The sequence below is a fragment of the Phacochoerus africanus genome, chromosome 1 (genome assembly GCF_016906955.1).
Source record: "Phacochoerus africanus isolate WHEZ1 chromosome 1, ROS_Pafr_v1, whole genome shotgun sequence".
NCBI classification, from domain to species: domain Eukaryota; kingdom Metazoa; phylum Chordata; class Mammalia; order Artiodactyla; family Suidae; genus Phacochoerus; species Phacochoerus africanus.
The window spans coordinates 256513267-256525369 of NC_062544.1; the positions used below are offsets into that span (position 1 = coordinate 256513267).

At 36.1% G+C, this 12103-nt stretch overlaps 1 protein-coding gene across 4 annotated transcripts in view; it reads left to right on the forward strand.

Annotated features, from left to right (window-relative positions):
* Nucleotides 1-2219, forward strand: part of ROBO1 (roundabout guidance receptor 1) — a 398650-nt gene extending 396431 nt beyond the window's left edge. For all 4 annotated transcript variants that reach the window (XM_047794457.1, XM_047794476.1, XM_047794465.1 and 1 more), the window contains one exon: nucleotides 559-2219. In XM_047794457.1, coding sequence (XP_047650413.1) covers nucleotides 559-573 — 15 coding nt within the window. In that variant the 3' untranslated portion in view covers nucleotides 574-2219. The remainder of the gene's footprint in view (nucleotides 1-558) is intronic.
* The last annotated feature ends 9884 nt before the right edge of the window (nucleotides 2220-12103 follow it).

Here is a 12103-nt window from a genome sequence, read left to right on the forward strand (position 1 = left end):
ATTTTTTTATAATAGAAGATGTAAAATTATAATTAATTATGTCCTACTGAATTTTCTATAATGCCCAATGTATTTTGATTTTGAGGTTTGGAAGTTTGAAATGAGAGGTTTTTCCTTCTCCAAATGCTGTGAGAAAAGTTATTTTTCAGTTGTTTTTTTTTTTTTTGAGCCCTTTGAGGGGGACAAGAAGTCATTATAGATTACTATGTAAGACCAATAAAAATTTAGTTATGACGTCGAGTTGAGGCCGGGGGTGTAGAGAACTTGGCCTCCTCCTGCCCTTCTCTCCCTGCACCACACCTCCCAATGCTGTGTATTTGTTTAGATAACTATTGATTTTCTATCAAAACATATTCAAGTTGACAAATAAATATGTTGGCATGAGCACTTTCCAGTGTGTGCTAGTGAATGAATGAAGAAACACAAACTCTAAGAATATTTACATGTTTTTACAAATAAATAAATAAGAGCACAAACTGTAAGAAAAAAACACATAAACAAAGTTGGGAAATACTCTAAGATTTGTTTTCAGGTTTAACAAGAACTTATCTCTTCCAGGAAACTGAAAGCTGAAGACAACCAGAGAGGCTTGTGAGATCTCATGTCAAAGTTATCACTCAAGATGCCTCTTGTCTGATGACATATGACGCCAGATAAAATGTTCAGTGCAATCAGAGTGTACAAATTGTCATTTTTATTCCCCTTATTGGAATACCATTTTTAAAATTTTATTGGGGTTTTATTGTTGTTGTTTGATCCCTATCCCTATGAAGAACATCTTGCCAGGGACTTCCCATCGCTATTGGAACAAATCATTACAAGGGAAGTGTTTGACTTCTTGCTTCAGTCATCAGCCAGCAAGAGAGAACCAAACAGTTCTTTTGCATCTTGCCCCTGAGATATGGCATTGCACTGCTTCTATACCAAGCCAATTTACAGCAAAATATTGATCAAAGATACAAAGTTGACTAATCAACCTCATGTCAAGGGCTCTCAAGATATAATCTTTCTATAACCAACTGCTAATGCAACTTAAAACATAACTTCATTTTAACGTGATTTTAAAATCAGTCTCTCATATCACCCTCTGCTGGGAAAAAAAAAACATATATATATATAGCAAATGCAGAACAACCACAATCAATTTGAATGGGGTAGAAACATTGTAAATACATACTCTTTACAACCCCTGGTGGTACTTTATTTTGTCTTCATTTCAACCATTGAAGTATATTCTTATTGGAAATGTACTTTTGGATAAGTAGGGGTAAGCCAGTTGGATTTCTGGTTGTCTAGTCATTGTCATAAATCAGCCAAGCAAAAACCTTGTTCTATTTTTCAATCAAAAAGCAATTATAAATGCATACTACATGCAAATGGATGTTTTTAATGACCAATTGAATAAGGACATCCCTATCTTAACTGGCCTAAATGTCTTCTGGTAGTGTCAGTTCAACTTTCAGAAGTGCCACTTAAGGAAGTTTGAGTTTTGTTTTTGTAATGCACTGTTTTTAATCTTTTTTTTTTTTTTTTGGTTTTAAAAGCACAATCACTAAACTTTATTTGTAAACCATTGTAACTATTAACCTTTTTTGTCTTATTGAAAAAAAAAATGTTGAGAAGCATTTTTAACCTGTTTTGTTAATGCTCTATGTTTGTATTTGGAATATTTGAATGATGACAGATGGTGAAGTAACGTGCATACTTTATTGTGGGCCATGAATGCAGCGGTTCTTACTTTTCCTGGACTTAAAGAAAAAAAAAGTTTAAGTTTGTTGTGGCCAATGGTGAAACCTACAAGCTTTCCTTATAAGCTCAACTAGAGGCATTACTTGCTTTGAATTGCCAAATGATGTCCTCTGACTATAGATTTTTATGATCATTTTTTGTCATTATATAAATTTCATTGACTTTATAATTGGTGCTATTCAAAGAAAAAAATGTGCATTTATTCATATATAGGTATCAGGCCTGTCCCCACTGGAAAAAAAAGCCAAACAAAACTGATGTTCACCAAAAACTAAATGTGTTCACTTAGATGATTTGAAATTTACATAGAAAAGGTGTGCAGTACTAAGGGAACAATCCATGTGATTAATGTTTTCATTATGTTCATTGTAAGAAGCCTCTTATTTTTAGCCATAATTTTGCATACTGAAAATCCAATAATCAGAAAAGTAATTTTGTCACATTATTTATTAAAAATGTTCTCAAATACATCATTCTTTGTGTTGATTTTTTTTTCATTGTGTGATCAAATTTATTCCATTTAATCACAAATTTGTGCTGTCTTAACATTTCACCACTATATTATTATCAAATGAGTAAAGATTCTCTTTTATGAACAACCAGGTTTTACTTGTAAGGAAAAAAATACTCATTTTCCTCTCCTAAAATTAAAGATATAAGATGAATCATACACTGAAAGTCATTAATCAGAGAATAACTTTCCAATATTAAGAATCTACTAAAATGTTTATGGGTGTGTATCTGAATTTCAATTAACCTATTTCTGAAATAGGATTTAACTATGATAAATCTAATTTGTAAGGTTTGGGTGACATGTTCTGTCAATAAGAAAATTATATAAATCTGAAATATTGATCAGTAATTATCTGCTTGTTACAAAATTTATGTGAAATTTTGACAATACAATACCTAGCATATACGAGGTTGCAAATTATTGTCCATTAGATTAAAGTCAGCATGTTCAATTACTCAACTTTGGATGGATGAAGTGGGCATCATGGTTTGGAAGTGCCAAAGGGAATAGAATCTAGTGAAAGCTTTTTTTTTTCCCATGACTCGCATATTGCTAAATTTTGTGTTGACCACAATTTGAATATCTGGGGAAAATCTGCTAAGGAGGGATGATAATTTGAAATTTAATTTTACAAAATGATAATCACCAGCATCTACTTGGAGATGAACAGTTCCGTAGGTCAAGGCATCAGTCTCCTAGCTATAGCAAGAAAAAAACTGGAGAGATATGTTTAATGGCCTAATTTTTCCCTTTCAGCAAGCTGACTAAAAATAAGTTAGTCTCTTTTTTATGATATATGATATACAGACACATTACTGGGTTTGAGTCCCAGTTTTGTCATGGGCTGTGTTTCCTTGGACATGTTACTTAACCTCTAAGTCTCAGGTTCTTCACCTGTAAATTCAATAATACCTACCTCATGGACATATTGTCATACGATTTAGTGAATTAATGTATATGACGTGGACTCTGTAAACCCCTAAAACAATACAAGATACTGTTGTATTTATGGACTGAAATCATGGCACACATGCTTTCTCCACTTTACACATGTAGTTTGTTCCCCAAAACTTGCCAAGGTTTTTTTTTTTTTTTTTTAAGGTCAAAAAATAAGTGTGGTTCAAGATGGATGTGGTTCCATTTCCGGTGAGTAAAATTCTCTGTGAAATACCTAATTGTGGAATAAATTCTTGGTGCTTTTGCTTGTTTCCTTGCTTTTGAATTCTTGAGAGCCAGGATATGGCATTTTCAGCACACTTTTCACAGTTTAGGGGTTTAAGTGTGTCAATTAAGATTTCAATGACTAGACTTATTGTCTCTTTTGGACTGCTGTCCCACATAGTGACAGAAAATATCATCTGAGGTCCAGGTGAACTCAATTATGTCTTTCTTGGTCATTCCAGATGTGGAGTCTGGATTTTCTCCTCCCTTCCCTCTCTATAGGTTATTATCTAAATTTCGGAGGCCGTCTTCATGTGTAGAAAGTCCAGCGTGGGGGTATCCAATGGTAGGGGCTTTAGGCATTATTGCTCTCATCCAAATTTCCAATGGTCTCATTTGTCAGAACCTTACTTCTGCATCCTCCTTTCCCCAACCTCAATGCCTCTTAGTATCTATTGACCCTCTCCTAAGGCTTTAGATGTAGGTTAGGTGTGGGGAACGAGAATGGGAGTTTTGTATGCTCTTCCATGCCCTGCTGGGGTTCTGGAGAATTGTATGTGGGGGCTTTTCCTTGGGCCCTCACGAGATATTGTTCAGTCTCTTAAATTGATGGTCACTTTGGGCTGTGTAGGTTGGGAGAGGGAATGCCAGCTACTCCTGCCGTTTACAAGAAAAAAACCTTTGGTTTCCAATCCAGACTACCTGTGCTTGAATCTTGGCTCCTCAAATTATTAGCTGTGTAAACATGGAAATGTACTTAAGGAATCTGTGCCTAATCTTAAAATCCTAAATACCTACCTTACCGGGTTGTAAGGATTAAATGAGTTGATACATGCAAAGCACATAGTAAGTGCCCACTATTCATTGGACAACACCAGCTACCTCTATAGTGCTGACATGGAAGGAGCTTCATAGATTGCTTTACTTTTAGATTCCCCAAGTCCTACTGGACTGGAAGCTGAGAGGGTGCTGGAATCAGAAGCCTCAGTGACACACTCGCCATATTTAATTCCCTCACCTCATGTTTAGTTGTCTCTTCTCAGTGGGATGGAAAGGGAGGAAGAGGCAGGGAGAGACACGGAGAATAGAAGGGAGAGAGTGAGAGAGAAAAGAAGGAAGAGAGGGAGAGAGGGAAGGAGAAAGGGAGAGAAACTATCATGCTTATTGCTTGAGGGCAAGGTCTTGGTTTGCAGGACCTTACCGCTTACAAATCAACCTTCACTCTGCTACAGACTACAGGTTGCAAATCTATTTTGAAACCCCAAAAGAAGTGTCAAATTGCTTTTCTGCCGTAACCATCCCTTCACATTTCTCTGGTAACCATCTCGGCAGTATATATAGAAAGCTGGCTCAGCTGCCTGAAGTGGGGTGGGATAGCAGGAAATAGCTTATAACAGGTGCAGCATCTGTTAATATTTCAAAATATGATCTTGCTGCAAAAGGATATGATTAAATAAAACATTAAACACAGGTTACTCTTAACAAAATAGAAATATCTTTTCTCAAATTCTAGTTCTCTCAACTTGTTTCAAGAGAATTTAGCAGAAAGAAATTATATGTTTTTTAAAAAAAAAGGATTTGGCAACAGACTAAAATGAATTTTGTGCCTGAGAGTGTAAAGGTCGTTTTAGTATCAAAAAGCTTCAGGGAAATTTTCTCCAGAGAAATTTGGACATTGACCTTTTTCTTTTCTCCAAGGTGTCTGTAGCAAGGCTCCCAATCAATAGCCGGAAGGACCTTTAATTTTGGGTCCCTAAACATAGTTTCTGTTTTGACAGATGTCAATTTTTTTTCCCTATATGAACACACTCCACCTACAAAGTCTAGTGTCCCCTCATTAAAGCCATATTTCCATAAGGCACCAAATACCCCAAGCATATCATTTTCACTGTTACTATTCCCTTGCAAGATGACAAAACATGAAATACTCAAATGACACTGCAAAGACAGATGGTAACACAGCCAAACTGAACTGTTTGCTGAGCACCTATGTGTTAGCTGTAAAATTATGAACTTAATAGTTGAAAGGAATTAATCCACAATAAACACAATAAAGGATATGTGGAAACAGAATGTAAGAAATTAGAGACCTTGGGCTTTAAAATAAAAGCTTTGCTCACATTTGGAATACAAACAAAATTATTTTGAATTAGTAAATTGACTTAATCAAATCCTGAACATTTTTGAATATGAGAAAACGAATGTTTTATTCTTCAAACATGAGATAATCCTTTATTTTGAAAATGTCTTATTCTTAGCAGTCACACAAGTAGACTAATTAGTTGAGAAAGTAGTTACTAGCTGTTAAAGTAGTTGAGAAAGTTACATTCTTCTTCTTTCTCTTTCTCCTATTCCCTGTTTTGAACACTAGTGAAAGACAACAAATGTGTATTTTTAAAATATTTTCAAAGATTTTTATTCTCCAGAGACACCAAGTCTATGTTTACTGAAGTGATGTCCATGGATATCTGCCTTCTGGTTGTAAATACAAAGTCCTGATTCCTGTCCTGATCCTGCTGAATCCCAGGAGGCACAGTCTAATAATTTGTATTTTGGAGACAATCCCAGGTAATTTTATGTTGAGAAAAAAAGTTTGAAAACCACTTACCCTAACATATTGAGTGTAAGTTTCATTAAATATCTGAAACTGGGGGAGTTACTGTCGTGGCTCAGTAGTTGATGAACACAACAAGTATTTATGAGGATGCAGGTTCGATCCCTGGGCCTTGCTCAGTGGGATAAGGATCCAGTGTTGCCATGAGCTGTTATGCAGTTGGCAGACACAGCTTGGATCCCGTGTTGCTGTGGCTGTGGTGCAGGCCAGCAGCTACAGCTTTGATTCGACCCCTAGACTGGGAACGTCCATATGCCATCCATGAGGCCCTAAAAAACCAAAATATATATACCTGAAACTGGAACAAATCTTAGAGATGGCAGCATCCTACAATCATTTTCTGTCAGGCAGTAGCTATGATGCCTGCTGTCAAAGAGCATGACTATTATAGACAATGAGCATGTGTCAAACTTTACCTCATTAATAAAGAATCAGAGGAAAGACAAAGAACATTTGAGGAACAGTTGTGGAAGGAACTTAAATACGATTGCTCAGTAAGTTAACTTTCTATAGGGCAATATAAGCATCACATTAATATCTCTACTGAGCCAGAGAATTATAACACCTCTTCTTATTTAGGTTAAACCATTACTAACCTTCAGAACGACATGAAATCTGCACCTTTATCATCTGAATTGGTGCAAAATATATTTTGACAATTTACATTCCCCACAAAGAATCAGATGAGGGTTAAACAGCGACTTAGGCTTGCCTGTGGTTTTCCAGAGGCGGAACTTGTGACAAAGACTTAGGTGCAGTTTATTTGGGAGGTGACTTCAGTAAGTGGGAGTGCGAGGAGGACTTGAGGAGAAGTTAATATCTATTCTTTAAAGTGAGCGTAGGTGCCTCCTGGGGACCCTATTAAATCCTCCAAGAAACACAGAGAATTCCAGAATCCTTCACAGAAGGATGCAAGCCTAGAAGTTTATCAGCCTGCTCCATGTTCCCTACTAATTGTGGGCTCCTGGTAGGGAAAGGGGAGGGAAGAAAGTGGGTGGGGTTTCAGATTAATCTCCCCAGCATTAGTGAGCAGACCAAGTGAGAGCAGAAAACCCTGAGACAGAGGTAGGCATGTATAGGGAAAGTGTTTGAGATAGGAGATACCAAGATGAGGTGAGTCTGATCTCAAAGGAAACGTCTGTCACAGCAGAGTCCTGAAAACATATGCTACAAGCAGGTTTGTTGGGAAATGTTTTAGCAAAGTATTAAACATTAAGCAATTATCAATTCATTTTTTTTTCTGAATTTAAGATGGATTTTCTTTCATTCTGTGAATGCATGAAATTAGTCCTGGGTATTCATTTTCCTTTCATATTGGTAGAGGTCTTACCAATTACCAATTGTTAATCCTCAAATATTGAGTTTGTCATTATGTATAGTCTAAAAATTTTTGCATTATCATCATTGAAACAAAACAAAAGGAAAAAGGTATGGAAATAGCAGTGAGGCATGAGTTAAATCATTAGAATAACTATGTGCATTTTCTAACAAAGCAATACATTTTACAGTACCAGAATAATTAATTTAAGTTTTGTTGTATAATACACACATATCATGCAAATACATGCAGGCAAAATTATCAAATACCTCAGAATAACATGAAAGAAATATCAAGCAAAGCAAGGATGGTATGAACAATTTGTGAGACTATCATTGAGGCATTGTATCATAACTACAATTAGTAGCATTTTCTCTTACAATCAATGGAGTTTAACATTTGATGAAATATTGTAACATACAAATCCATTGCCTTCAATAAATTGGGCTCAAAATGTTTGCATGGATTTTTACTTTTTTTTTTTTCATTCAGATCTTTGGCATAATTACTAACTCCATGTATTAGGACTGAAGTTTGAGGTTTTAGAAATTCTTCTTCCATTTGGGAAAAACTCTGAGCTTTCCGATTTCAAACAAAGCAGAGCTTTCAGTATCTCCTGCTTAAATGACTTCTATAACCTGCTCAGCTTCAGGAAGTAACAAAAAATCAGGGATCTCCTGCACTTTGAAGTGCTTTTCTAGATACTTTCCTCTTCCAGTGTATAAATCTGTCAAGGGTGGACCGTGCCTTAGGGCTGAGTTCTGGGATAAATGTGGGCCTAGGTCCCCTGCTTTTGGGTTCCATGCCTGAGGAGCCCCAGAATTCAGATTAGTATCTCTGAGTTCCTCCTGGGGCCCTGCAAGCAGCACCTGGTTCCAGGAGGGCAGCTTGCTTAGTGGACTGCTCACATTGGTTGGCACACTCGTTTCATAGGATTGAGTGAGTTTGTGTTGCCAAAGGGTGCTGATGTTCCTGACTTGGGGTGACTTAAATTGTTTATAAAATATGGGTTCTATAAAATATTTGCCCTGGCTGTCACACTAAGGAAGACCTGAATATAGGGAAAGGCGTGTTTTTAAGCCAGCCTGCTAAAACCCTGAGTTTTTATATGGAATGCCTACTTACTAGACTGTCTTATATTTTCCACAACATGGGAGTTTAGATTCCGTACATTTAACATCTGTATGTTCTCTTTAAAGGTTATGTGTAAATTATCTCTAAAATGCCATTTCGTTTTGTATGAAAGACTGTTTATGTTATTCCTGTGATTTTGGAGGGGAGGCAGTGACAGTAAATTGGATTAATGATTCTTTATATAAATTCTTTTTTAAAAACTACAGGTCACAATTATGCAACCTGTGTATAAGGGTTTGGAGAGTGACAGGCATTTGGAATAGCTACTGTGGGGTATACCATAGGAAATAAATTATGAATAAACAGTTTATAGGGAAAAGAAGTAGCGTTATCAGCTATAATTTAAACATGTAATCAGATTAAAAATGTTTGCCAAAATTTGTTTGAAATGGCTAGGCTTAATCCCTTGACAGATAAGAGTACCAAGATTTTAAAAGACTAAGAAGTGACAAAATTCTCAATAGGGAGACATAAACAGAGTATAGATGTGAATCCAGCTTTAAAACACTTCTCTTTCCAGGAAACAAAACTGCCCCTCAAGGATGAGAAGCTTGTTAATAAAATTTAGAAACAATACACACCTTTATTTACTTAATTAATGATAAATGAAATGGGGGAATTATGTAGTCCATGTTGGGAGTAGAAAGACTGATAGATGCTAAATGTGCTATTCTGTTGGCACCAAATATTTAAAAGCTCCATTATCTTTAATCAGTATATAAATCTCCAAGTATTGCTTAGACTCCAAAGGCCATTTTTAAAAATAAGAAATTATGGGAGTTCGTGTTGTAGCTCAGCAGAAACGAATCTGACTAGCATCCATGAGGATGCAGGTTCGATCCCTGACCTCAGTGGGTTAAGTATACAGCATTGCCATGAGCTGTGGTGTAGTTTGCAGACTTGGCTCAGATCTGGTGTTGCTGTGGCTGTGGCATAGGCCAGTGGCTACAGCTCCATTTCAACCCCTACCCTGGAAATCTCCATATGCCACGAGAGCGGCCCTAAAAATACGCACAAAAAAATTACGAATTGTAATTTCCAAAATGTAGTAATATAGAATCCCATATTAACATTACCAAAATTAAAGGAATTTAACAGTCTGACTTAAAATCAACTGAACCTTCCAAGAATATATATCTTCGTTTTTTATAAGGACAACTTGGGAGGTTGCTCAAGGTCATACAATATTATGTTTTAAGTTAGAATTTTTAATTGCTTTGCCTAACTCAGCAATTACTTTGCTTCCTCTTCTACCTCATTATGGAAAAGCAGAAACTTTTGGAGGTTTTAACATTAAAAAAAAAAAAAACTTTTTTAAATGGGCTAAGATATTTACAGTAAGTAAAATACCTTACCATTTTGAATGCTTGAATACTTTGGGGAAAAATAAGTCAAGAAAAATAATAAATTACTTGGACTAATAATGCACCTATGCATAGGATTAGCATATATTCAGAAGTTAATATATTTTATCTGGATGATTTACTATCAACCACTGTTAATTAAGCCCCACATGTTTCAAATATGCATAATTAAATAATCATTTTGAATAAACGATTTTATATCCTGCTATAAAATATGATGCCAAAAATATGACTACTGGACTATGCTAAAAAAATGGTCGCCCTCTGGAATATAAAAAAAGTTTAATTAAGATACTCATAAACTTTTACCCAAGCTCCCTATCCTGATTTCATTCACTGGTTCAGCAGTCTACTGAGCATCTACTATATGCTAAGAGGAAAGATGAATAAACTCCAGAAACGCTTGCTCAGAATGTAATGGGAGGCAGATAAACGCAAAACAGTGTGAACCATGTGATAGAAATATTTACATGGGGAGTTTCCTTTGTGGCTCAGTCAGTTAAGAACATGACTAGTATCCATGAGAATGTGGGTTTGATCCCTGGCCTCACTCAGTGGGTTAAGGATCAGGCATTACTGCAAGCTGGGCAAAGATGCGGCTGGGATTCTGTGTTGCTGCGGCTGTGTCTGTGGTGTAGGCTGGCAGCTGCTGCAGCTCTGATTTGACCCCTGGCCTGGGAACTTCCATATGCCCCAGGTATGCCCCCCTGAAAGGAAATATTTATGTGATGATTTAGTCCATCCAACCCGCCATAACAAAAATGCCTTGGACTGAGTGGTTTATGAGCAACAGAAAACTATTTCTCATAGTTCTAAAGCCTGGAGAGTTCAAGAGCAAGGCACTTGCGGATTCAGTGACAGGTGAGAGACTTCTTCTCAGTTCATAAAGTCATATTTCACTGTGCCCTGATATGGTAGAAAAGAAAAGGTACCCTTTGAGGTCTCTTTTTAAGGGATCTAATCTCATTTAGGAGGCCCTACCTTTATGATTTAATCACCTAAGAAAGGCCCCCACCTCTTAATACTATCACACTAGGGTTAGGTTTCAACATGTGAATTGGAGGAGGGAGCACGAATATTCATATTATAGTACATGTCAATAAAGGAGCTTGTTGAAATTCTAAATAGGAATTGAAGAGCTAGTTTGTCTGCATTATGAAGGCTGAACAGGAATTCTCCAATTCATTTAAAGCATATAAGGCCTGGATTGTCTCAAAATTGTACTCTCTTCTACTTGCAAAAATAAACACTGAATACCTTTTAAAATTAAAATATATTCAGATGAGCCCAAAAGACCAATTCTTAATTATGTTTGAGAAAGGTAATTTGGATGATTTGTTTGTTTGGACAGTTTCCATCATTCTCCAACTAAAATAATTTTAGAATCACACAAATTTAAAGAATTAGCCAATAAAAACATAAAAGGATTAACTGATAAACATATTAAGAGGATTTTCAATTAAATTTCTTTCTTTTATATTTAATTCCTCTCTTTCATGTAGACAGAGTATCAGGAATGATGCTTCTGAACACAGATATACCTAAAACACATAAAATCCAACTCATTGTTGCTAAACAATGAAAGAAATTTATGGTGCAATGGAACTGAAAAAGCCCAACAAAAGCGCTCTCTGCAGACATGGTTCAGTCAAGGCCTGACTCTGCCTTTGAATGTCTTTGCTCTGCTTTGCTCCCTGTGTTGCTTTCTTTCTCCAGCTGTTATCAAGATGGCCATTAATAGACCAAACCTCAAGGCACACATGATAATATTTAGAGGCCAAGAGACAAAAGCAGGAAAACTTAATTCTCTCTAAAATGCATCCCAGTAATCGAAGCTGTTATATATGCTGTTTGCAGGACCAAACCTTTGTCCAGAGAAATATCATGTACTATTTGGCCTAAGTCTGAATTCCCTTAGATGCATCAGATCTTCCAAGGAGTGTATTGAGCTGTTAACCCTGAAATATATGGACAGTTAATTGAAGAGGAAAGATGATGGAAAAAATACTCAGCAATGAATGATGCACGTATATTTTAATTCATACATTTCGTAATCTGTGTTCTATTTTTAGCTTTTGTACATAGCTTATGCAGTAATTTAAAAAAAAGACTACAAATTCTTTGACACTCCTCTCATCAAAGGGCAAAGTCTATGACTCATCCCCTTAAATCATAGTAAAATTATGAGTATTTCAACCAATGAAGTAGGGTTATTGACTTTCTAAGCTTAGCTTATTAAAGTCCATACA